Source organism: Pantherophis guttatus, chromosome 1 (assembly GCF_059756535.1).
Source record: "Pantherophis guttatus breed Tessera chromosome 1, ASM5975653v1, whole genome shotgun sequence".
NCBI lineage: Eukaryota > Metazoa > Chordata > Lepidosauria > Squamata > Colubridae > Pantherophis > Pantherophis guttatus.
In genome coordinates, this window is record NC_142063.1 from 188,295,567 (window position 1) to 188,322,981 (window position 27,415).

General features: G+C 38.5%; 1 protein-coding gene and 1 long non-coding RNA gene across 8 annotated transcripts in view; one reads left to right on the plus strand and one right to left on the minus strand.

The window, feature by feature from the left end:
* Positions 1-27,415, minus strand: part of RUNX2 (RUNX family transcription factor 2) — a 233,008-nt gene that overhangs the window by 156,465 nt on the left and 49,128 nt on the right. For all 6 annotated transcript variants that reach the window (XM_060689384.2, XM_034426777.3, XM_034426775.3 and 3 more), the window contains exon 3: positions 8,052-8,365. In XM_060689384.2, coding sequence (XP_060545367.1) covers positions 8,052-8,365 — 314 coding nt within the window. The remainder of the gene's footprint in view (positions 1-8,051; positions 8,366-27,415) is intronic.
* On the plus strand, positions 7,672-19,747 carry LOC117671108 (uncharacterized). Of its 2 annotated transcripts, none has more exons than XR_015731215.1 (6): positions 7,672-7,690; positions 15,121-15,192; positions 15,713-15,898; positions 16,653-16,754; positions 17,518-17,754; positions 19,417-19,747. It is a non-coding gene; the product is annotated as an uncharacterized LOC117671108 (long non-coding RNA). The 2 variants fall into 2 exon arrangements; XR_004592772.2 differs by lacking the exon at positions 7,672-7,690 and adding an exon at positions 8,272-8,404.

The window sequence follows — 27,415 nt, forward strand, 5'->3', positions numbered from 1 at the left end:
ATTAAATGTTTAAGAATCTCAGTTTAAACTGACAATTTTGTTTCTGCAACATAATTTCTCCTTAGGCTGTTTATTATTATAAGGCATTATCTACAGAACCAAACAGTACCACATTATTCTAAATGTAGAAATTGATGCTCAATTACATTTAAAATTAAGTATTTTAGACAATAGAAATACACTTTATGGATTCTGGAATCTGCATTTATCACAATATGTTGAACTGTCTATTCCTATGATTTCACACAGTGATAAGATAACACTTTCAATTCTGTGATGCCAGAAATAAAGTACACAATAACAGTGAAAATACTTGTGAAGTATATTTTGGATTTCTGTTTCAATATTGCAAATAGCTTTGTAAACCAAGAAACCAATATAACCATAGAAATTACAATAAACTAAGTATATCTTGGACAGATTTTATTTTCAATTTTGCTTTCTAACTGCACTTTTCATCATTATATGTATTTCAGCCATACTATGAACAACTTAGAATTCATGATTTTAGCATAAGGCTCCAATGGGTAAAAATTCAAGGTTAAGCATCTAGGAATCAATTCAGCTGATGATAAAAGAATAAATCAGTCATAGACACGTAAATAACTTCCTGCTGAAATCAGAAGGACTTTGAAGTGTTCCACATTATTAGACGTCTATCTTTTTCATCATTTGCCACAAAGAGTTTCCGACCAATGGGAGCAAGGAACCTAAATAACTATAACTTCTGTAAAGGAGGAATTAAATCACCCCTACATGATTCCAAATCTTACTTCTACCGTATCATAAAAAAGCATGCCATCCCAGTTGTAAATCATGTCCTTCCAAAGTTAATAATTTTGTATTTCTTAATTCTATCCATTCTTTTGTCCAAGTCAGTTTTGCTGCCTGATAGTATAATTCCCAGTTCAGCAGTCCAAATCCTCCCCTTATTCTTATATCTTGTAATTCTCGAAGGTGAGTTTCTATTTCATTGTACAGAAATTGTACAGTAAAAAAGATTTGATTTTGTGAAGAACAATGAGAAGGGAGACTACATTCTCATATGAAAGAAAGACAATTTTGTTGTTATCTTGCCATGTGAAAGACAAGCACTACATGTGCTACAATTTTAATTTATGTGGGGGGCAGCCCTTGTATGCTCTGCTGTTTCAATTATTTCAAAAAAGGAAATTTAGTTGCAGAGTAATGAGAAAAAATAATGATGTACATACTTAGTAGCACTACTATTTTTGTACATTCTATCTGATCCCACTTTATCTGTCAATATTCCTTAGCTGCAAAATGGGACCAGTATATTATAACGTAAAGTGCATATACTGTAGGTTACAGATTTGTATCCATGGTATCTGCTTTCTTCAGTCAAATGTGGGAAGGCCCAGAGTTGAGCGCAGAGATACATTTTCTGCACTAGTTATTATAATGGAAAATGAACCAGTTGAACTTCTCCCTTTCCTAATTTCTCAAACTATTCCCAGGGCTATTTTGTAATTCTGGATGATAACAATACAAATATTATTATGACATATACAACTGAAAATTATAACAAATAGTTGTTAATAGCATTCTACATTTAGATCCAGAGACCCAGTATGGTGTAGTGGTGAAGACATCAGATTAGAGACCATCATGAGACCATGAGTTCTAGTCCTGCCTTAGGCACAAAGCCAGCTCAGTGACCTTAAGCCAGTTTGTCTCTCTCAAGCCTAGGGAGAAGGCAAGGGCTAACCACTTCTAAAATCTTGCCAAATAAACTTCAGGAATTTCTCCAGGCAGTCAGAGGACTCAACACTGATTTGAAGGAAATGAAGTGAAGTGAAGTGAAGTGAAGTGAAGTGAAGTGAAGTGAAATCAAGTCAAATCAAGTCAAGTCAAGTCAAGTTCCAACATGCAAACTGGGCACCCGGCTTAGATTTAATGCTAAAAGTGAATGAATCAAGCTATAAAATATAGCCCACTTGAAAGTGAATCATAGGCTTCCACAACTAGTCCCAATGATGGTATGCCATTTTGAAAATATATATTACTTTATTCTATCTAGAAACCCAAAATGACTTACTGTATGTATTTTGGAAAGATCTGCCTCTTAGCTTATTATATGGAATATGTTTGCACATACCACAATCATCATTAACTCCTATTGTAGGCAGATATGAAAAGGAGGAGCTGACCAGCAATATGGAAACAGAGCAGCAGTCACAGAAAATGAGGCAAACATAGAAGATACAGTCCTGTTAAATGCATAGACAGTGATGCAGTTCATCTCTCCAACCCTGGATTTGGGAAGGAAAGACTTTGGGAAGAAAAACTTTCTCTGTGAGGCATTTTAAAAATGTAAGTAGAAGACCAGGATCCTTCCTTGACAGAAGCAAGAACGTCCTGCAATTTACTGCTGGTTCGAATCTCTCCAAGGCTCAAGGTTGACTCAGCCTTCCATCCTTTCTAAGGTAGGTTAAATGAGGACCCAGTTTGTGGGGGCAATAAGCTGACTTTGTATAAATATACAAAAGTATGAAGGCTATTGCTGAATGCACTGTAAGCCGCCCTGAGTCTCCGGAGAAGGGCGGCATATAAATCAAATTAAAAAAAAAAAAAAAAGAAGTGAGGTAAACCCTTCATGGAAAAAGCCTCCACAAGGTGGTAACTAAGCACAAATCTCAGGATGTTCTGATTGTCTCAAATCCCACTTTTTATATTTCTCCCGCCCCAGTCTTTACAGAAGAAATGAACTTCTTGAAAATAAAGTGACTTAGTTACTTAAACAGATATGATCTAGAATACAGAACAACTTAACAAACACAGCAAAATGACTTAAGAACATCTCAACAAGATACAAAATTTGGTTCTGTTCCATGTACCTGAGATCTAATAATTTAAACAGAGCTACTTTGTAAAAAGTACTTTATTTAAATAAAAATGGAAATCAGATTTTTAGGGTACACATAACGAATGCTTCTAAAGCTATCTAGAATTTACATGACATATAATCTCCTTCATGTTGTAAAATGTACTATGGTGTAAATTAATCCATTTAGTGATCCAATCTGTACAGCTGTTTTTAAGAAATACAGCATGACTACAACATCGTAAGAGCACACTTCCAACTGAGCCACAAGAATTGTTCTTAGCCTCTTGCATATATTTTTCTATATACATAATTTCCAATGTTTTGAGTACTTGCATTTTCCACACTAGAAATTAAAGGAATTTTGTATTACAGTTTAAAACAGTGATAACAGTAACAATCTGCTAAAAGCCTGCAGAATTATATTTTTATCAGCTATTTTAACTTTTGCCATTTTCAGTCCAATGATCAAGGTGGAAACTAAAAACTGAACTGTTTCAATGTTTGCCTTCAATAGTTTATATCATCTAAAAATCTTATTTGAGCAAGTATCCTAAGCAAATGTTTTAAACGTATTCTAAAGGAGTAACAGTAACATTGTATACTGTGGTATCTTTTATAAAATGCAACATACACTTTGAATTTAAATAATATAAAATATTCATTACTAAAATAATTTTATGTAGCTGAACAGTAAAAAGTACAGCTAAAGTTTTTTTTAAAAAAAACATGAAGTCTTTGCTGTAACTTATTTGAATTACAGTATTTTTAATTACAAAAATAGCACTCTGCTTGCCATTCATGTTCTGAACTTTAACTTGAGGCTATTGAAATCAACTGAAAAACTGAGGGTCTGGTGGAAATAGAAACATCCCGGATAGCTGCAATGCTTACAACAGCATTATTACTTCACACTAAATGTAATTATTTTTCCTGTTATTTTTAACTTACAAGCTTTTTATTGCTACTGGCATCATCTAGGTCAGCAAAAATGTAGAGAGCTGAATAACTAATAATTCTGACTACATTCCTTCAGCCACTTACTTTGGTAAAGTCCCACTGACTCCAATAAGGCTTCTCTGGAGCAAGGGATATGATGAATGGACGCAGTGTCTTTGTGAAAACATAATTAGTGCCCCTAAAAGAAACATTAAAACATTACCAGTGGGTCAAATGCTGGATTCCTAGTCCAGCCCCACTATACAGAATGATTCATGGGAAAGTGGATGGATGGAGATGATCACATTGCTTCCACCGTGAATATTATGGAACAGTTACAATTTTCACTTAATACCTGTTTTTTCAGCAGCTCTTAATTTACTACATAAAAGGTATATTAAAATTTTCACGTTTTACTGGGAGAAAGTTTTTTTTAAAAAAAATCAAATATAGATGAAATTTCTAAAAGAAATTTCTTATTTCTTTTAGAATAAGAAGATTTTAGAATAAGAAAATAAATAAGATTTATTTCTCAATAAATCAGGACTTTTCTTCAACCAGCCCCCAAATATAAAGATGCCCTTCAGTAATGCTTCACCAATGCAATTTCAACAAAATATAGCCTAAAAGAGCCCAGTCTCTCTCTCCCTCCCTCTCTCCCTCCCTCCCTCCCTCCCTCCCTCTCTCTCTCCATCCCCCTCTCCTTCTCTCTCTCTGCCACAAGTGAGAGACCATTTGGAAATCTTATGAACATATTTGCCTCCAGTCAAACCACTGCTTCAGATAAATTTACCCATGGTGGATGATGTCTTTGACCATCATGCCAACATGCATTTCCAACTGACATTTCATTTCATTATTACTATGTGGGATTACTTTCCAATTAAAGACTTTTTTAAGTAAATCCATTTCCCTCAACTGATACTTGAATCATACTTCAGCAAAGCTGTATGCAGCTGTATGCAGTTCAGTAACTACTATTAAAACCAATGTAGCTTACAAGGCTGCTTCTTCCAAGACGTTTCTATATATTATGTGCCTTTGAAGTGGATTCATCACATGATAGCTAATACAAGCAACCACTTTAAATCCTGTAATTAATACATGTATTTGCAATCATGCCTTGCTTTTTTCAGAATAATCTACCTCCCAAATAACTTCAAATCCTTTTATGAAAATTATTTAGTGGAAACTTTTACCAGTATTTTATTTTACAAATATTCTTTCCAGTAGGGTCTTTATCTCCAGCAGTATGTTATAAACAAATTGTACTGCTTTATTTTCTATTTGCATGTTAACCAGTAAACCAGTTAAAGATTAAGAATGCAGATCTTTATATTTTGTATCACAACTTTTTTTACTGTTCAGACTAAATAGGCATATATGATTAACTTGTATAGTGTCTTTGTAATCACCACAAATAGATACTGGTGTATGGTATAGACATTATATCGGGTCTGCTTCTTAATTAAATGTCACTGATACTATTACTTCCATATTAGCATTTTAAGATTGGACTCTCACATCACATCCCTAATGTTTAAAACTCAGCAGGTGGCAGTAATAATTTGAAAAGAGCATATTTATTTCTCATGGTTTAAAATTCTGATACCATTGTAATTTATCACACATCGACATTATTACAAAAAGGAAACTTTCCCTGTACTTGCCATAACCTTTTCATTTGAGATGAGAAACCTCGAACATATATGGCAAATATGCAAGCAGGAATCAAGTTTCTATGCATGAACACACATAAACACAGCAAGAGCTCTGAATGTCATTTTAAACTTGCCAGTTGCAGCTTCTACCATGCTAAACTACGATGCTGAATAATGACAGTAATCAGATTTAAAGAAGATCTGTCTCTTTTTCAGTGATTCTAGGTATTGCATCCAAGCTGTTGATAAACTCAGATAAAGAAAGATCTATCACCCTTCCAACACACAATAAAAAACTCAGTTTATTAACATTTTCATCCTTTAACGGATGGCCATTGAACTAAGCTGAAAGTACCTAAAACTTTGTCCAGTTTTAAAGTACAGAATTTCATTTTACTGAAGCTGTGGCAAGACCACATGGCATATTAGATTCTTCCATTATTTAGCTACTATTCCTAGGAATCTCCAACTGGAGAGGTCATTGCATGTTTGGAACAAATACAAGCCTGAGCTAAATTCTCAAACCAAACTCACTGTTTCCCTAATAGCTGCATAATTTCTTGTTTATTATTTATGCACAAAATATCTCTTTCAGTACTAATATTCTACTCTCTGGGGAATTCTGACCTCTTATTCATTTAATCCATGTATTATTTTAAACTCAGAATTCAGTATAGCTTTGGTTGTTATATTAGGGGGCAGAGGAAAGCTTCTTCATACGGGTTAGATATGATGGAATCAATTTATAATCTGTGTATTTTTCTGTGATATACATACATACATATATACATACATACATAAAATAGGGGCACATATATACACATTTTGTTTCTATGTACATAAACTATGTAATAAAGGATAGATGTACAATGGTAATGTTCATATGGAAAGTTTGGCTCTCTTATGTATTAGCTATTATTCCTTTTCTACTGAACAAGAATCATCCCATTGAAGAGGAAAAGTAGAGGCATAAATCTTTAGTACAGATTAGGAGATGCAGCTGAGGATTGTAAAAATGGATACAAGAGAAAGGAAAGTGGAGAAAACATTCTGTTTTCTAAAATTTGAGTGTGAGTTTACTGTAAAATATTAATAAAGCCATTCTTGATTCGGTTCTGAATAGCATTTCACTGATCTGTGATCAAGTTAAAAATATTGACTCTCTTTGCCTTGGCCAAAAAAAGAAAAACAACCCCAAACCCAACCTTCTATGTAAACACTTCCTAATTTGCCTAGCAGGAGTCAAACACAATCTGCCCCTCCCCAACAGAAATCTTCCCACCCAGACCAATCAACAGCTTTTCCTTTCTGTCACTAGTTTTAAAGACTCTTTCATCCTCATTACTCCACAAATCAACAAAACACCTTCCATTAAAGATGTATGTCTAAAGAGCGTCCAGCAGAACTTTTTCTTTAATGCCCTGGAGAGATACAACAAATGACCAGATGCAAAAGAGGCACCTCCCACAATGAAACTTCTTCTCAATTCCATTTTTAGATCAACATCAATGAATTCAAAGTTCTTCTAGAACAGGCACTCATTTTATGGTTGAGAAATTAAATGTAAAAAACAACAACACAGGAAACTTAAAATGACATTGGAAGGATGGGTCAGGAAGGTGCCTAGGACCAAAGGATGGAAACACTGCAGAGAGCTTACCCCCAAAAGTCTTTGATTCTGGAAAGAACAGTTCCAGTGTCCCTCAGAGATTTGCCTGATATCTTGGAGCGTCTACCTGACCCTGATGATAAATTAGATGAATCCTATCTTTATGATTATTTATGGAAAACATTTTGTAATAACTGGGGTCATTTTATTTAAAATGCCCTCTGTATATATTAATACCTCACTCTAATTTGCATTAGTCTTACTAGACAGTTTGCTAATAATAAGCCAATGAACTTCAGTCTAGGGCTAATATGAAGGAGGTAAATGTTGATCGAGAATTATAAACAGGCATCTTAGATAGTAAAGAAACTAACAGTCAACAGAGGACTCTGGAACTGCCTAAGGACTGAGGCTAAGGATTACCTCCACAAATATACAGTGCCTTCTTTTCTGATGTGGCAAAAGTCACAAATCTCCTATTTTAAAGGGGACCACAAGTCCTCTCCTAAAGGCATGAGATGAATGCCTGTTCAAACTTTGCTGCACTTTTCTTTAAGAATGAAAGATCCTTTGGCCACTGCAATAACCAGGGTAGGGGAGGAAGAGGAGAGGATTCCTTCTTCTAAGGATTTAAGGGTAAGTGAGAAGCCAACTTGTGCCAGTAACAAGGCTTTAAAAACAGCCAGGAGGATGCCATATAGTGAAGGCTATCTCCCCCACTTCCAAGAAGACAAGGCCAGGTACCTATAAGATGGGCAATTCCCAGCTGATGGAAAGTACTATCCCAATGGCACTTAGGTGCTCCTGGAGAATAGTGGCCGACACTTACAAATCCCCGTAAACTGCACGCAGTGGGTGCCAAGGCCTTAACTTATCACACTGCCCCCTGACGCCTTGCCCCTTACCCTGGCCAGGAGGAAGCGAGGAAATTGCCTTGGGCCACCGTGAAGGGCGGAGGGTGGGGGGAACTGATGAAGGTTTGCCCAGCTCTCCTTACCTTGAATGCCACCGGGAGAGTTTTGTTGCAGCGCCAGTGTGAAGGCAGCACGGAGCACAAGAAGTTCGGGCTGTCGGTGCGGACCAGCTCGGCCGGGTGGTCGGCGATGATCTCCACCATGGTGCGGTTATCGTGCGGGCGAAGCCTGGGCACCGCCGCCACTGCCGCCGCCTCCTGGTGCTGCTGCTGTTGCTGTTGCTGCTGTTGCTGCTGCTGCTGCTGCTGGGCTGCCGCCACCACCGGGCTGACTTCGCTCATCTTTCCGGGCTGCAGGCTGCTGGAAGGGGGGCTGAACCTCCTGCTGGTGCTGGGATCTACGGGAATACGCATCACAACAGCCACAAGTTAGCGAGGTCTGCAGGGGACTCAGAAGGGCCGCTCGAAGAGGCGTTGGAGGAGGACCGGGGAGTCGAAAAAGAGACGGGGGGGGGGGGAGAGAGAGAAAGGACGGGAGGGGAGGGAGAGGGATGCGGGGAGGACCAAGGAAACCGGCTCCAATTCAGGGGAGAGCAAGAGGGGTTGCGGGGGAAAATCGCGGTAGGGAAAAGTGCGGCTGAATGCGGGAGGCGCTTGGGCGGCCGCGCGGCTTCTTGGCCAAGCGCCGCGACGAAGTCCCGGCTGCGGCAGAGCTGCGAAGAGCGTCTCTTCCTCCCTTTTCGCTCCGTTCCGCCTTCGCTCACTCGCGCGCTCCGTCTCTCTCTCTGTGTGTGTCTGTGTCTCTGTCTCTCTCCCTTCCTCGCACCAGCGCGTCTTCCTTCCACTGCTACGTGTTTGGGCTGCTTTGTGCCCCCTCCCTCCCCGCGTCTTTATTTTCTTCTTTCCTTTAGGAGGTGTCCTAAAGGGCTGGAAGGGCGAGGAGGTAAAACTAGCTTCCTCGAGCGTTTCTGTCGCTCTTCCGGGCAAGATTTATTGGCTGGAAGTAGAGTTGCTCGCTTTCCTACGAGGGTCTTTGAGCAAACCTTCCCCCTCCCCACACACACTTCCACCCGAGTCGAATAAAACGAAGGTGCGAGCGAGTTTTGTCGCTTTGGGGTAGTGCAAGATAAGATAATTGGGAGGAGAGCTTTTTAGCAAAAGTCTGCCCTTCGCTCAGAAGCGAGCTTGAGTTCTTCTTCCGCAAAAGCGGCAAGTTCTCTGGGGAGGGGTTTAGGAAAGGAAAAGTAGTCAAAATAATAAGAAGAGGACAGGAACTTTAGGCGGCTCCTGAGCTCGAGAATCTGTCAGAGAGGGCGAACTTCCGACTGGAGGAACAAACTGCGTGGGACGAAAGCGTGTCCGTTCGTCCGTCCGTCTGTCTGTCTATCTCTGCGCGTGGAGGGGGCGGATTGTCGGGACGAGTTTCCAAAGTTTGCTGCTAGGGGTGATTTATATGAGGAAAGCGAACAACTCTCGACTTCGGCCAGCGCTTCGAAAAGCCGCGGGGCTGATCTAGCAAAAAAGCCACCGATTGAAAGGGATCGAATTGGGGAGTCCAGACGGGTCCAGAATGGGTGCGCGTGGGGGCGGAGGCTGGAGGCTGGGATTTCTAACCATTAGCTGTTTGTGGTTTACGTATAAGGAACTCTGCCCGGTATGCTAACGCGACCATTAGGCTGATGAGAGGCTGTAGCGCCGGAGGCTTCGCGCGGTCCTGCGGCTCCGGCGCTTTCCAAAGCAACTCAAATCTTTGCGCGTCCTCGCTTTCCCTCTGCCCCTTGGAAAAAGTTCCACTCCGGGAGCAGCGAGAATCCGAGACCCCGGGGGGGGGGAGTCTTCCTATTCACCCTTCCATTATAAACCTTAAGATCAGTATCTTACTTTCCAAACACCCCCCCCCCGACGACCCATTGTCAACATAGTCCCCACTCCAGCCCCACATCTGGTAGTCGGAAACCTTTTCGAATCAATTACAGTCTTCGGAGGGAGTACTAAAAGGTGGAAGAGCGCTCGCTTCGCTCTCGGCACGCGCACAACAAAAGGCAGAGCTTATGAAAAGCCTTCACATACCCAATAGTGTAAACGCCGCCCAGTGTAGATAACAACCTATCAAATCGACCCTAATTTCTAAGGTCTGAGTTGGGCTTGATCCTTCAGCCTCCCCGCCAAGAACCGCTGCCGGCAGTCCGTGCGCTCAAGGCAAAGGGATTCGGCGCGAGAAAAAGTTGGGAAGCCGGTGGGGTAGCCCCCCGTGACCACCAACCCGTCTTCCTAATACAGTTTCACGAGAGTTGCTGGGGTGTATTTAGCATCGTGAACTTACTGTCTGCCTGCCTGCCTTTCCTCCCGAGTTTTGACCCAAGAAAGAGAAGGAGGATGCCTGAAAACAACAGGCAAGAACAGCGAGGTCCAAAAAAAACCCCACCCTCTTCTCTCTTTCATCCCATTTGTCACCCGGAGTACTTTTCGAGATAAGAGGAGCGCAAGGGTAACAGACCTCCTCCCCAGCCACGCGCCCCGTTTATCTCTCTCCCTTTCGTCTGTTGTCGTAAAAAAACAAAACAAAAAAACGCGCGTTGCAGAATGACGGACGACGGGGTGAGCCCTGGGCTAGGCCTCTTCCCCACCGACCCAGTCCCAACACTTCCCGCTTGCTTTAGAGTAAGTCACGGTTCCGTTTGGAACGACTTTGTCCAGAGAAGGCAAGATCTTGGGGTCTGCATTTTTTCTGTTTTTAAATACACCAGTCCATTCTTCCATTACAATTATCCTCTATAGTACATCCAACAAACACCCCTGCTTTCAGATAGGCATGTTTCTTTGAGGAGACGATTCTTTTGCTCACCAGTAACTCTTAACATCTATCCATCCTTTGGAAGACACATTGATAAGGGGGTTTTTAAGGATCAGTGTCTGGTAGAATTGTACTGGCAAATTCAGTGCAGCCAATTGTAAATCTACAACAGTGAACTTTATTCTTGCACCTTTTTTATCATCACCAGTTATAATTACCTAAACACTTGACATTTGCCACTCCAAGCCTAAACATTTATTCTTCACATGTGAATCCAGTTGATTTATGTAGGTTCTGTTGCTAAATATATTACTTGTTACTGCATTTGGAATAATTGAGTTGTTGATACCTATTTGGTCATTTATAATGTCTTTAGGACACCTCCACTGAATATTTATAAAATTGCATGCGCAATTAATAATATGCTTGTCAGATTTCTATTTGCTTTCTGTAAATCTCATTGAATATAAACTTTTTCTTCTCTGCTGACTAAAAATACATGTTTAGATGTTTAAGGAAGCTACTGGCAACTAGTGTAAAGAGATACTTAAAATAGACAGCAGTCATTTCTAATGTGGAAATAATATTTTCCTACCAAATGCCTCCACAGTTTAGGCTTTTAGTAAGTAAAAATGATCCTCATTCTTTGGAAAGAAAAAAGCCTTGATGAATACTTTGCAGAGGAAAACAGCATTTGATCCTATAAAAGGCCACAATTTAGAGCATTCAGGTTATACTCATTTTTATTCAAGGAATTATACATCGGAGGCTTAGCTTTTACCTGGAACTAAATCTTACTGATTCCAATGGAATTGACTTTCATGATAAAATGGTTTAATAGAAGCCATAATATTTATAAAGATAAATGAAGCTTAGAATTCCATAGATATGATATGATTTGGTTTATACTATCTGAGTGAGCTAGAAAGGCACAAATGTTTTGCCTTTCTTCCTCCACATTAAAAAAAAAAGATCAGAGTGCCAGAATGGAAAAGATGCTGAGCAGATAAAAAAAATTTGACAGTGAATGTATACAATGGGAAATTAATTGCAATCAAATTTGAGTTGAAACACTAGTGATTTTAATGATTTTCAGAAACAGATATATCATTATTGTCTTGAAAATAATGGAACTAACTTAGTTACATGGGCTTTTATAGATGACATTCAATGAAATGAAAGGTTTGTTGGCCAAATATAGCATTTAAAATAAATTATTTCTAAACTATATTTAACTTTCTTAATGAAGGTTTATTTTTTAATTTGATATTTTAAGTGCCCTGTTTTATCCCAGATTTGTTTGTGTGTGTACGTGTAATATATATAAGCCTATGAGAATGGATTGTTTAGAAATCATCTCTAGTGGCCAGAATTTTGGAAAAGTAGAGTTCATGGAAGGTAGACATACAAGTGGTCCTCAACTTACAACAGTTCACTTCAATGGTGGGTTTCAAAATTTTTTACTACCGTTTTTGTGGGTGTGGCTTGGTGGGTGTGGCATGGCTTGATGGGCGTGGCAGGGGAAGTGTACTGCAAAATCCCCATTTCCTCATCATCAGCTGGGACTTGGGAGACAGAAAATAGATGGGGACAGAGGTGGTATTTACCGGTTCTCTGAACTACTCAAAATTTCCGCTACCGGTTCTCCAGAACTGGTCAGAACCTGCTGAAACCCACCTCTGGTTCACTTGTTGACTGTTCAAAATTACAATGCCACTGAAAAAAGTGACTTATAACCATTTTTCACACTTACAACCATTGCAGCAACCCCATGGTCATGTAATCAAACTTCAGGCACTTAGAACTGGTACCTATTTATGATGGTTGCAGTGTCCTGGGGTCACGTGATCACCTTTTGCGACCTTCTTATACGCAAAGTCAATGGAGTAACCAGATTCACTTAACAATTGTGTTATTAACTTAACAACTGCAGTGATTCACTTAACAACTGTGGCAAGAAAGGTTGTAAAATGGGACAAATGTATCTTGAGCATATATTACACATTTTCAATTGATTCAACTTCTATCTAATACAAATAAAACTAAGTAGGAATATTTAATAATTACAGTAGTATAAATAGTTAGTGCACTAGCACTGTCTAAATAGTAAACATGAATTCCAATTTTTAAATCCATTCAATACCCATAAATGCATAGGCTGACTCTGCTTTGGGAGAAGTTGGAGGAAATCATCAAATTGTCTTATTTTATTTTTTCCTTAGTGGGACAGATCATTGCCTTATGGTTTCCTAGCTAAGCCACAAACTGGTGTTTTCTGACTTTGTCCAGATCCTACCATTTTTCAAGTAATGACAATTATTATGCACATTCTGTTTTTGATGAAGATGGTTTGTCATTATTTCAGCTGGGCTGTTCTACCTTCATCTGACACTTGGAATACTAGGCGTAATGAGGCCCTGGGATAAGGCTACAAGCATTGCCTACAGCTTGATTTAGGCTTTTTGATCTTTCACGTGGATGGATCACTTGGGTACAATATATAATTCCTTGACTACTGTTCTGAAATGTAAGATTAGTGTATATGGTGTCTCAGTGGAAGTTAAATTAATCAGAAGTTTATCTATGCCATCAAAATAAATAAATGTTAAACTTGCTTTGCTTTGGCTAGATTACAATATGTTCATACTTTCTTAGCATAATAGAATAAAAGGCTAGTTATCAAACAGTATTACTAACATTATAACATTTCTACTCAAATGTTATATACAAATGTCCTTTATTGTGATCAATGATCCGTACACATTAACATGTGGAAGGATATAAACATAATTAAATATATGATAATCAGGGATACAGTATTTGATAATGTGTCAAGATTGCTGCCACAGAAATCTAATAAAATGATTGGATGGAGGCACTGATGCAAATTATAAGAAGTGGTTGGATTTGAACCAGGAAGCTGACAGCGCAAATAACTAGGTTTCAGTCAGTGGTGGGATTCAGCCAGTTCGCACCGCTTCGGGAGAACCGGTTGTTAACTTTCTGAGCAGTTTGGCAAACTGGTTGTTGGAAGAAATCATTAGGGCACAGAACCGGTTGTTAAATTACTTGAATCCCACCACTGGTTTCAGTATAACATATTGTTAGTGAACAATTTTTATTATTATCTGATTTCCTGAAAACTACAGGTAGTCCCCGACATACGACAAAAATTGAGCCCAAAATTTATGTTGCTAGGTAAGACATTTGTTAAGTGAGTTTTGCCCTATTTTACAGCTTTTCTTGTCACTGTTGTTAAGTGAATCATTGTAGTTGTTAAGTTAATAACTCAGTTGTTAAGTGAATCTGGCTTCCCCATTGACTTTGCTTATCAGAAATTTGCAAAAGTTGATCACATGACCCTGGAACACCGCAACTGTCATAAATATGAACCAGTTGCCAAGCATCTGAATTTTGATCACATTGCAGCACCTTGAAGATGCTGCAACTGTCATAATTGTGAAAAACTGTCATAATTCACTTTTTTCAGTGGTGTAACTTTTTTCTGAAATGTAATAGATTTTTAGAGTTAAACTGAATTATTGATTTCAAATAAATTGGGAGCATAATGTCAGAGGTTTTAAACATTATTTTCTTTCCAGAAATAATGTTTTCTGTCTTAGTATGAGCTAAACCTTTTCAGACAATGTTTCTGCTGGAGGAAGTAAGAGAGATTATTTTCATTAATTCTTTCTTTCCTTTCCTTCATCGAGTGATTACATATCATCAAGTCAAGGCCGATGCCTAGTGATCCCATAGTTAGATTGTCTCCAGGATGATCTGTTTCTCACCTGGTCATGCATGTATCATGAATTGGTGTATCCATCATTGCTATAACTGAGTTCATTTACTTTGTTGCTGAATATCCTTTTCTTCACTTTCACTCCACCTTGCTTAGAACTATGGAGTTTTCAAGGAAGCTGGGTCTTTGTATTATCTATTCAAAATACAATAATTTGAGCCTAGTCATTTGTGACCATATTCTTCTATGATTAGGGGGAGTCCTTGAAACAATGTGGGAGTTCATGTAGAAGTTTAAAGCATATTGACAAATACTCTCTCCCCCACCTTTCTTCAGTGGGATCCTCCTCCGTGTGTCTTGAGGCAGAAATTCAATCTCTTTTTGTGTATAAATATGCATGCTTAAGTCTGCCAACTTCATTCAAACTAAGTTTTCATAATGAGATCAAAGTATAAGTTGTCTCTTTTTTCTTCCTCTGATTAATTGTAGAAGAGTTAAAAGGTGAATGTTATTGAAAAAGGATTATACTACTGTAATGCTTGGGGATTATTCATGATGTGTACAAAATTGGCAAAAGACAAGCCTTACAAATTTTCCTTATACTTTACTTCATACAGGAAAGAAATCTTAACTACTGCTTTACATGAGGTGTTGATTTTTCTGGACCAACAATGTATTATAGAATGAGTGTAAGTAAGGAGATGTTCAAGAATTACTTTATAGAACAAGTTACACAAGTATTCCTACATCTGCCTAAGTTCCCTTTGTCTTTTGGGCACCATTTACAATGCTGGGAGTTGGCATAATTGCTATCTCTAATATCTCATCAAAATTCTAAAAAACAGTTAAAAATATCCTTTATAGCAGAGGTGGGCAACCTATAGTCAATCATAGCATACTAGTAATAACATGGTATGACTGGTATGAAAGATTCAGGTATTAGGACAAATGGCTTTTCAGGATAGGAAAAATCTGTTTGCTCTAATATCTAGAGCGCAGACATGGTCATGGTTAAAATTAGAGTAGGAGATCCAGGTTCTAGCCCACTTTCAGGCATGGAAATTCACTAGGTGAATTTGGTAGTAGTTTAATTTTGGGAGACATTTGAAGGAAAGAGATTTAGCTGTATTGCCTTGAGTTCATGGAAAAAAGGTGGGATATAAATCAAATAAATACCACTGAACATATAAATGAAAATTCTGGTTACAGGAATTTTGCTGAAAAGTTAACAATGAAAAAAAAGACAATTCTGGAACCAGATAGGACGATCCTGATCTCCACTATTCTATCCAAGACCAACAGCAGAAGATATAAGGATTTATGGATTTTTTCCCCTATGCTGTACTTCCTTACATGGAGGAGAAAACTGAGATGTAGCAGGAGGTATTGGTAAAGGTGAAATAATTGTCTATAAACATCAAATGTAGTTACTTTCCGGATATCAATGCATTTATCAAAGGGATTCCAGACATTTAACCGCATTCATTTCTTCTGTTTCTCAAATATTGAAAGCTAATTGATAGCAGGATGGACTTCCCTTTCTTTCTTTCTTTCTTTCTTTCTTTCTTTCTTTCTTTCTTTCTTTCTTTCTTTCTTTCTTTCTTTCTTTCTTTCTTCATTCCTTAATTTGTTATTGAAGATTGGAAAAGCCAAGATTTGGAAGATACATGGAACTATGCAAAAGAGATGGGGAGGACAGCAAAAAGAAACCCTAATTGTTCAAGCAGACATCTGCTTGGGTGACATTGAGTAGCTTATGGTGTCCTATTTCTTGCAATATCACAGTTTGGCTTCTTAGGACTAAATGAGACAGAGGAGCATTGCCCCAGTTATCTCAATAAGAGCTTGTCTCCAAAAGAAGACATGGGGGGGGGGTAGAGGAAGGGGGAGGGAACCTGTAGGAAAAAGGTAGAATCTAATACAGTCTTATCCTCCATCATTCCTACAAAACAATATCACTTCTGCTGCTGACCCTTTATGTTTCTGCTGGTTCCTCCTTGGGAGGTTTCCAAGAGGTTTACCTTGCATTCAAATGTACCACAGAGTGTATTGTACTTCTTACTCTGCTATGTCTCTTTATTCTTTCAATCCCAGGGCATATCTCCACTGAAGTCTTTAACATTTGGTCTCTCGTTTTTATCTCATCCAGGTGAGGTAGTGGAAATGCTTAATCAAGGTCTGGTTGCTGTAATCATCTGGAAGAAGGTCAGTAATCTGCAGTTCAAACCAGACAAGACAGAAGTGCTCATTGGTGAGTCATCTGCCTGCATGAGGACTTTGGCATATGCTGGGAGGGTTCTCCTCCTCCTAAAGGATCACATTCATAACTTGGGATTGTTGATAGATACTTTTTTGTCCCTAGAGTCATACTAGTACCCTCTGCCAAAGAGTTGCCTTTTACCAGTTTGGATAGTACAGCAAGTATAGCTCTGTTTAAAAAGAGAACTTATCTTTAGCGATCTACATTTTAGTAATCTCCCATTAAAATGATTACAATTCATTTTCCAAGCATTGACTTTGAGGATGATTTAGATTAGTTCAGTTCATACAAAATATAGAGACCAGAACTGGATATTAGGATATTATCATATAGCACCAATATAACGTCAGATTTATCATTTCTCAGTTATTTCCATGATGAATTCAGCCTGTTGGCATTGACTATACTGTATAACTTTCTTTAGCTGTTGGGAATATGAAGGCCAGCTACTTGCTGTGTTGTACGCTGACAGAAATTGAGAAGATCAAGAAAGGCCTGCTCCAAGTGCTCAGGCAATGTGAGATTAGGCAAAGACTTATTGACTGTTTTAAGTAATCACCTCTTGTTTAACTTTAAAAAAAAATTCCTAAATCTTTTTTTTTCTTTGCATTTCCATTGCCATGTTCCTTTAATTCATTATTATTTTATTGTCACTTTTATTGCACTCCAAGGACTTCTGCTGTAGGATAATGTAATGATGATTATATTACATGACTATCATGATTACATGATTACCAGATGGTTTGCATCCCAGGGTACTGAAGGAGCTGGCAGATGAGATCTCGGAACCACTGAATAAAATCTTTTAGAGCTCCTGGAGCATGGGGAAACTGCCAGAGGCCTGGAAAAGAGCTGATGTGGTTCTAATCTTCAAAAAGGGGAAAAAGTGGAACCAGGAAACTACAGACCAATCAGCTTGACATCAATACCTGGGAAAATCCTGGAAAAGATAATCAAGCAGCAGATTTGTGAGCATCTGGAAATGAACAAGGTGATTACTAGAAGCCAATATGGATTTGTTAAAAGCAAATCATGCCAAACAAATCTTATTGCCTTTTATTTTAGTGGATCAAGGAAATGCTGCGGATAGAATATACTGAAGCCTTAGTAAGGCTTTTGATAAAGTAGACCACAGCCTACTCCTTGATAAGTGTTGTGGCCCCACCCTCTGAGCCTATCTCATCGGAGGAAGAAGGCTCCGAACATGAGGGAGAGGAGTCAACCAGGCCTCCCTCTCCAGGCCCCTCCCCTCTGGCACTGTCTCAGGTGCCGGCCGAGGGAGAGGAGATTAGCCAGGAGCCAGGTGTTTCTGATGAGAGTGAGGAAGGAGAACAGTCGTTCCTGGATGCACGCCAACGAAGGCGTGATAAACGGTTGCAGCAGTTAAGGAGGCGTGCTAGGGATTAGAACTGAGTCACTGGACCACACCCCAGAGACTATATAAGAGAGGGTGGTGGCTGGTAAAACTCCATGACGAACAAAAACTAACTCTGGCTAGTCACTTGAACAACGTCTGAAGCTGCCGAAGGGATATTGTTTTGCTGGACTATTTGCAATGCGTATGTAATTTTATGTTATCTGTTGCAGTAAAGCTCTTGGCAGACGGTGCTTATATTGTTGCCAAGTTTGAGATAACGACCTGTGTGCGTGCCAAGTACTTTCTTAACCCTCGGCTGGCTGTGTTTGTGTGTGTGTGTAGATGGGGACAGATCAATGAGATTAAAAAAAAGTGGAATAGACAATACCACTTTCGGATGGATTTGTGGTTGGCTGACCATCCATAACTCTGTTTGTGATCCTCAATGGAACTACATTGGAGGGAAGCATGCAGTGGGGTACCTCAAGGTTTTGTATTGGAGACAATATCCTTCAAAATCTTCATAAATAATCTAGATGAGGGGGTAGAAGGGGAGTTCATCACATTTGCAGATGTCACCAAGCTTAGGAAAAATACTAACACTTTGGAAGATAGACGCAGGATTCAGAAGGATCTTGACACTTGAGCATTGGACCCTACCCAACAAGATGTAGTTCAGTGGGAGGAAAAGTAAGCCCTGCATTTAGGCATGAAAAATCAAATGCACATGTACAGAATAGGCAGTACATGGCTTAACAATAATGTCTGTGAGAGGGATCTAAGTCTTCTGGTGGATTACCACTTAAGTATGACTCAGCAGTGTGCCACAGCTGCCAAAAAAATAAATGCAGTCCTAGGTTGAATTAACGGAGGGATAGCATCAAGATCATGAGAAGTAATATTATTGCCCTAAACTGCATTAGTATTGGGCACACATGGCATATTGTGTCCAATTCTGGTTCCCATGATACAAAAAAGATGCTGAGGCCTTAGAACACGGATGTCAAACTCATCACGTCATGTTGCCATCACGAGACGTTTCGTGACATTTTTCCCATTCGCGGAGTTGGGGTGGATGTGGCCTGCACGTGATGCATCCGGCCCATGGGCCGCCAGTTTGACACCTTTGCCTTAGAAAGAGTACAGAGAAGAGCAACAAAGATGAAAAAATTGGCCAATGTATTATACTTGTCATTGGACTATAACACTGGTATAGAGTTCTGGAGAAATCATACATTGGCTTTCTGTAAATATCCTGTTGTTTCCCTAATTGCTTTCTTTCCCTCCCTACTCCAGGAAAATCATCTATCTTCCTGAATCAGGCATTGTTTTTACTGGATGATACTGGATCCTCAACCCCTATTACAGCATTCTGCACAGGATGTCCTATTTGCCTTTCCTTTCTTTATATGCTTTCACTGAAACAATGTTAGCAATTTGTGTTTTAGAAGGGTTCATATGGGGAATTCTGCAGTGGGTCAGTTGTGAGACTTACTGGTGATCTCTTTATTTTTATATTGTTTCTCTGTAAAGAATCTGATGAGCCATGGAAGCATCCTACTGTCATGTTTAGCTAATGTGTGGATGCTACTAATAAAAATGATACTAAATACATTTTTTTAAAAAATGTTGAAGTCTATTTCTTTGAATACTCCATTAACAAATGGACAAATGATACATCATATTAAGCATTGTTCTAAATATGGACAAAATTCAACAGCATCCCTGAAAACATGATTGCGTTTATTCAAAATTGGAAAAGATGCATAGGCCTGAAATGATCTTTTCTTTACATTCCAAATGTAAGATCTTTTGTACAAAAATGCACCCAGTTAATTTTTTTTCCACTCCTTTATCATTAGCTATTGGATCTTTGGGAAACTACAAAATGATTTTCTGATCTGCTGATTAATCTTCACCAAAAGGGAGAGAAAGACACAAAGGGAAAGAAAGAAAATTCAAGGCCTAGTACACAAATGTAACAAAATAACAGTCTTTTCCTGAGATGACTTTCATCTAAGACTTGTGGACTTCAACTCAAGCTATGCTGGCTGGAGAATTCTGGGAGTTGAAGTCCACAAGTCTTAAAGCTGCCAAGTTTGAAGACCTCTGATCTAAGAGATGACCATCTGACCTGAAACAAGAACTTCCTTTTAAAATTCTTTTAATATGAATAAATTCTCTTATAAAATAAAATTAGCGCAGCATATCCCATGTTCTTTATATTTTGACAAAGTGCTCAAGAAAAATACAGGTAGTCCTCAACCTATAACAGTTCATTTAGTGACTGTTTGAAATTACAATGATACTGAAAAAAGTGACTTGTGATGGTTTTTCACACTTGCAATTGTGTGAACACTTGCAACATCCCCATGGTCATGTGATCAAAATTCAGATGCATGGCAACTGACTCATATTTATGACAGTTGCGGTGTCCCGGGATCAGATGTTAACCTTTTGTGACCTTCTTACAAGCAAAATCAATGGGAAAGCCAAATTAACTTTACAACCGTGTTACTAACTTAACAACTGCAGTGATTCACTTAATAACTGTGGCAAGAAAGGTCGTAAAATGGGGAAAAATTCATTTAACAACTGTCTTGCTTAGCAACAGAAAGTTTGGGCTCAACTGTGGTCTTTAAGTCAAGGACTACCATAGCAATCCTATGCAGCCAAAGTAAAAAGGAAATCACCACCCAAGCAGGAACAGGATGGGATAACCAACATCTCTGACAATTCTGCTGACCTCTAAACAAGTAGGAGATAACCCACTAACAGCATGAATCTCTTATTGTTTCCTGAACCCAAGATATCATAGATCTCGTATGTACCTCCCCTTGTTGAAAGCACACAAATGTTTTGGATCTTTCCTTGGTTATGAAAGAAAATGAATTCATATCTCATTGAATTCAACATTGTCCTGAGATTCTTTTCCAGGGAAGAGTCAGAGAAAAGCATGAAAAACCATTCCAGTGCCAACCATCAGCCAAATCATATACAGAACCCAAAAATGCAGTCACTAGTGTAACCAAGCTGCTATGCACACAATATACACTTTGAAACAACTCAGTAGGAAAGAATAAGGGAGAGCCAAAACTGGGAATTAATTTCATTTCCTAGCCACAGAAAAATGTCAATAAGACAGTGCTTAAATAGCTTTCAGCAACGTGTATGGTACTAATGGGAAAACAGTTGCAACAAGAGTGGAATCATACATTTCTACTACAAAAGTAACTTTATAACAATGAATCATGTCTATCGTGGTCTATTTTGAAGTCTCCCAATACCGAGAGTTACCATGGAGCTTTAACTAAATAAAATATATTTATTTACCGTGTTTCCCCCAAAATAAGACCCTGTCTTATATTTTTTTGAACCCTGAAATAAGTGCTTGGCCTTATTGCCATGCTCTCAAAAGCCTGATTGGGCTTATTATCAGGGGATGTCTTATTTTGGGGAAAACAGTATTTATCGAATGATTAAAACCACTTATCTCCTTCACAGGAGCTCCAGTAGATAATTATTTTTTTCTGGCTTGCTTAAAATTTCTTTATCACTGGTGTGAATATTATAGATTCCCCCCCCCCCGAAAAAAAACTGAATTGAAGAAATTACTGCTTCATCTTTCATATGCCTGTGTGTGCACACACACATATGCAACACACGCACACACCATAAAAATGTCTCTCCAGCAAAGAATGGATTGTTCATATAGAGTAGTGTAGCGTTTTGTATTTGATTCCAAAAAGATGCTTTGCAATTGTTAGGGGCACAAATGCAGCAGCTGTCTGCAATTCTGTACAGCTGCTGCATGTTTTCCTGGGATCACCAACTCCTGCACACTCAGAAATGATGGAGCTAAAGTAGCTTAAATCCACATTTTTAAATTTCCTTGGTTTGTATATGAACAGGGCATGACTTCCTCTTTTAACTCCAAAGAAATAGATTCAGTTCAAAAGAATGGCACTCACCTTTAAATGATGTGGACAGTATGGAACATAAGTCACAAATGATAAAAATAAAATTTGACAACTTTTGCTGAACCTATGAACAAAGTTGTCAAATACAATTAGAATCTGAATTCAAATCCACATTGGTTGGATTTGTGAAGTTTGATCTCACTCACAGATACTCATTTCTGCTCTAATTGTGATGTTGGCAGAAGAAAAAGTTCAAAAACTGTATCTTGGATAGAATATGGCATGCTGCTTCAGAATCCAATGTGATGCTGCATTATAGCAGGGTGTTACTTCATGTTCTAATGGAAGAAATAATGTCTATACCAAAAGGCTAATATGTGAATTTGCCAGATAATTGGATCTTATTATAAGAACAGCTATTTCCCACATCAAAGCTGGCCATGACAAAACTGAGATTTTTATAATCTCTGTTACATAAACCTAATGAATCTTTATTTCCTAATGAGCTTTATCAGACATGAATCATTGGTGTATGCTGGTGGCTCCTAAATTCCTTAATTATATATATATCAGCAAACAATGTAACAGCTCCCACCTTGGACTGTGCAGCTTATAAAGATATAAAGCTTTCTAGAAATATTGCAGATAGGTTGGAAGGAATAGAAGAAAGGTTATTTATGGGAGGGACACCTGGAAATTTTGTATAAAAAAAAATATAAACAAGTGTTTGTAAAAAAAAGTTTTTTAATAGATCGTTTGGGAAGCTGAAAAGGTTTCAGTATTGGAATATGTATACTTTAATGCTTTATACATCAACCTTAAAGAAAATAATTAAAAATTCCTTAATTTGTCAGTTTAATTGTTCTGGCAAAAAAAAGGTACAATGAAAACTGACAGGAAAAGGTGTTTTAAAGCAGGGGTCTCCAACCTTGGCAACTTTAAGTCTTATGCTTTGCTGGCTGAGGAACTCTGGGAGTTGAAGTCCACAAGTCTTAAAGTTGCCAAGGTTGGAGACCCCTGTTTTAAAGAACTCTCATATACACCCCAGCTTTTCTGTTTTGTTTTTTTTACTGTTTTTCAGCCTGAGATTAAAGGGAGACTCCCTTTATCAAATAATTACATAGAAGGGGAAAAATTTATAGGTGCAGAACACTATGCAAATGTCAAAACAAAATAAAACCTTATAGCATCTCAAAGTATTTATTGCATGTATAAATAAATACATAAATAAATGTATTCATTATAGTTATTTATTTTTGTACTTCGCTTAAGAGAGAGAAGCACTGTCCACTTTGATATCAGTGATTTTTCTTTACCCTTGTCAGGCTTCTCTTTCTGTTCTACCACCAGTTTTGCTATAATAGCAACAGCTGTGTTCTGCTGCCAACATGGAGATGTTACATATGTAATACTACTAATACTTGTATTCTCAGCATTGACATTTTCAGCCTTAGTAATTGGTGTTAGTCTTGAATAAAGAAGAATAGTAGTAGTACTGCTTCTGATTGCATAATAATAAACTATTTTGTTCAGCCTACCATCTCTGTCCAATTCTGTTAAAAGTCATTTGTTCTCTCTGCATCCTTTCCCCCCCCAATGAACCCATAATACATCCATTTATATATTATGTACCTCATGAAAGTGATGTATTTTTATATATTCCCTAAAGAAGGAATGTACATTTTGCTGTGTTTTTTCTACTCTGTATTGCTTTTAATTGCATAGTTATGGGAAACTAAGGTACGTACAGAGAATTTCCACTGGGCTGCAGAAGTAAACTTCCTTTTTGACAAGACCATTTCCCCAAGAGGAGAAGAAGAAGAAGAAGAAGAAAGAAAAACCTATTTATATACTCTTACCATTTCACTCTATCCCCTCATCTGAAATTTGCTTCTCAGTCATGCTGAAAATGAACATTCTCAAATATAATTAAAAAGAGCTGACTTTCCTTGAAATCAAAACCAAGATTCTCAAGGAAAGTCTAATAGCTGTCCAGTTAGATTTAACATCTAACATTTATCTGGTTATGGGAAAGAATCTGCCAGCGGAATTGATTCTTCCTTTCCCATATATTCCTCAAATCTTTCCTGGAATGCCAGGAATTAAGTTTGCTAATTGTAATACTGACTACAATATATAAATATTACACATTAGAGCTAAAATACATTCAAGTCCTAAAACCATGATGTGATGCTAAAGATAGTCCTAGAAATGAGATTCTGTGGATGTGATATTGCAGTGTACGGAGAGGAGAGGCTTATCTTTTCCCTTCTGGTCATGCAATTAATCTTATGACACAAATCAACTAGCCAAAAAACCAACACTAAAATCCCATTCATAGAATGAGAGTTTCTTTAAAACACTTACTGATATCATGGAGAATGAATTAACAGCCCTGTGATGAGCAAAGAAAAGGCAAAACATTACATTGTACAATTCAAATGGTCATCCACTATAAACGTTTTAAAAAAGAGACCTACTGGATTTAATAATGGTGACTGGTATCACATGCATTTTCCTTAGATTGGCAAGATACAAAAGTGGATGGGCTTTTATCAAGATGTCAAGAGATCGTTTCGTCTGACGTGTATTTTAAATCTTTGTTTTGGGGCCCCTCTGAGACCTGAAAGGCGTCTTTGCTTTGTTTTCTGCCTGGTTGAAATACAGCCTTTGTTGCAGAAATAAGTTCAACACAAACCTAAAGTAGGAATTGAAGAACTACTATGAACAGATGAATTCATAACATTGCAAGTTTCCTACATTGCATACATTAAGAGGACTGCCTGATACGTAAAACTGTTAAATCTCTGTAGAAGAGGAAATCTATATTACCGGATAAAACCAAACATTTGCAAAAGATGTATTTCATAAATGAATATTTCCAGGTACAATTATAATATACTTTGCCAAAACCATCAATGATAAAGGTGTTCAAGAAAACTAATTCCTATAGTCCTTGCAAGTTTTCTTTATGATGAGGACAAAGTATAGGTAACAGCAATATTAGCTACCAAACAAAATAAATGTATTAGATATTAAAGAGAAATTCTCGTACAAAAAGTTTGTAAAGTGGTTGATGAAGCATCATCATAGAGGAATTTGCAGCAACCATAATTGCATAAAAAGTAATAGTATAACAATCTTTACTTTGGCTAGAAACCAGCATAAGATACCATAAGGCTAATATTGTACAATCCATAAAATGTAATGAAAATTAAAATGGATAAACCATATGTCTATCACTATTCAGAAAATCAATATTAATTTAGTTTTAATTTATAAACTATATGCCATATGACTGTATGACATTTATCAATTTTTATTCTTAATCAGTTCCTGGCAAGTTTTAAAAGCTGCAGCATAAAATGAACATTTGCAAATATGTCTGATGAGCATATCTGACAGGCTTGATAGTTTCAGGGAGATAAAAATATGATGCTTGTTTCTGTACAGCACAGATTGAAGATTGATATGCTCAGCAGACTCCACTTCCCCACTATTATGCCAGCATAGAAATTTCATGCATGAAATCTTCTTGAAACTACTCTCTGCAACTTCGGAGGAAGCAGCACCCATGCCAAAGTTTTTCTGTAATTTGCCATTTCTAATTGCCAGCCATTTTGACTCCACTCTGTAATTGAACTGGAGGATAGTAAAACGAATATGTACGCAGGAATTAAAAACTGGTCAAGAAAATCAATGGTCTCTGCAAGAAGATTGATTGGGACTAATATTAGTTGGAGGGTTTGGTGAGTGGGGGTTTATTTTGGGTGAAAGGCAAGGTAGAGTTTGTGTAGTTAGGTGCTCAGCAGTTCAGTGAAAGATTGACTGAGTACTTAGTACTGTTGGATTATAATTGGAAGGCTGAGTAAGTTTTCTGACTGCCCATAAGTGTTGAATGCTAGGCAGAAGTGCTTTGGGTAGCAAAAGCTTCTCAGGAATTGTGTGTGTGAGAGATGGGAGCCAAGGGTTGGCACATGTAGTGCTATGAATAGGGAAGTGGGGAGAGCTCTGAAGGGATGGGAGTAGGCTATAAGATTCCAATAGTGATGGGCAAAATATGATGAGAGTTGAGAAACGGACTCCTCATGGGGACTGAGCCACAGGTATATTGTGCCTATGACACATTCCAGTTTCTCAGATTCAAACTTACTAGCCTGGATGGCAGGCTTTCAAAGGCCCTTTCAAAGCAGCTGTCGGCTATACTGGTGGTGAATGCTAGATCAGTCAGTATAATAAAGCCATCTTAATCTATGACTTAATTGTCTAGGAAAAGACTGATCTAGCATACATTACTGAGTCTTGGTTGGGACAAGGGGGCTGAGTCCCACTCACTAAGATATGCCCAGTTGGTTTCCGGATTGGGCACTAGCTTAGACCCCAGGGTAGGGGAGCTGGGGCAGTGGCGGTTATTGTCTGAGATATTTGGGAGGCATCCACAGGCCTTGCCCCACAGATTGCTGTAGATGAAACACTGTTTCTTAAATTGGGCACCAGGAGAAGTCATCTGGGGCTGTTGCTATGCTACCAGGCTCCCTCCTATTTAGCAATCTCTCTGCCTGACCACCTTGATTTGTGGCTGGGCTGGCTATGGAGTTCCCTGGACTGCTGGGAGATTTCAACTTGCCATCCCTAGATGAAGGGTCAGAGGTAGCATGGAAGTTTTTGGTCACCATGGCAACCATGGTCCTGGTCCAAATTATCCAGGGCCCAACTCATAGCAGTGGTAATACACCCAATTTTATTTTTCTGTCAAAGTAATAGCAGTGTTCTGGATTTTGATTTCTCCCCTACCATGGACAGATTACTCACTAGTGAGTTTCTTCACAGGGAGGCCAGGCGACTAATAGACTCAATTGGGTTCCAGAGGGGTTATTCCAAAAAACCTGCTACTCGGTCCAACTGAAGCCTTGGTGGCTGCATGGAATAGCAAAGCAGCAGTGGCTTTAGATTGAGTCATGCTTGAGCAGCCTCTCAGTGCTCAGGGTTTGTGATGCTTTTTATAATATATGATGGAATTGAGGGAACTTAAGCGGTCTAAGAGACACTTAAGGCATCTCTGTTGAAAGACAAGGAATGAAAACAATCAGACATAATCTACTTCATGGTGAAATGTAACTGCTTCTCCATCCCATAGCATCTGTCAATAGTTCCCCAGAAGCTTTATTTTGGGTGACTCAGTCCCTCCTCAGAGAGAGTAATACTGACGTTTATCTAAAGGGTTGCTGTGAATATGCTGCATATCTGGCAGTCCTGGTGCATTTCTGGGTACAATTCAAGGTGCCCCCTGTCACCATTAAAGCCTTACATGGCTTGGGACCGGGTTATCTCTTTTTCCAAGAGTCTCTACCAGTACAACCTGATCTAGCAGAATA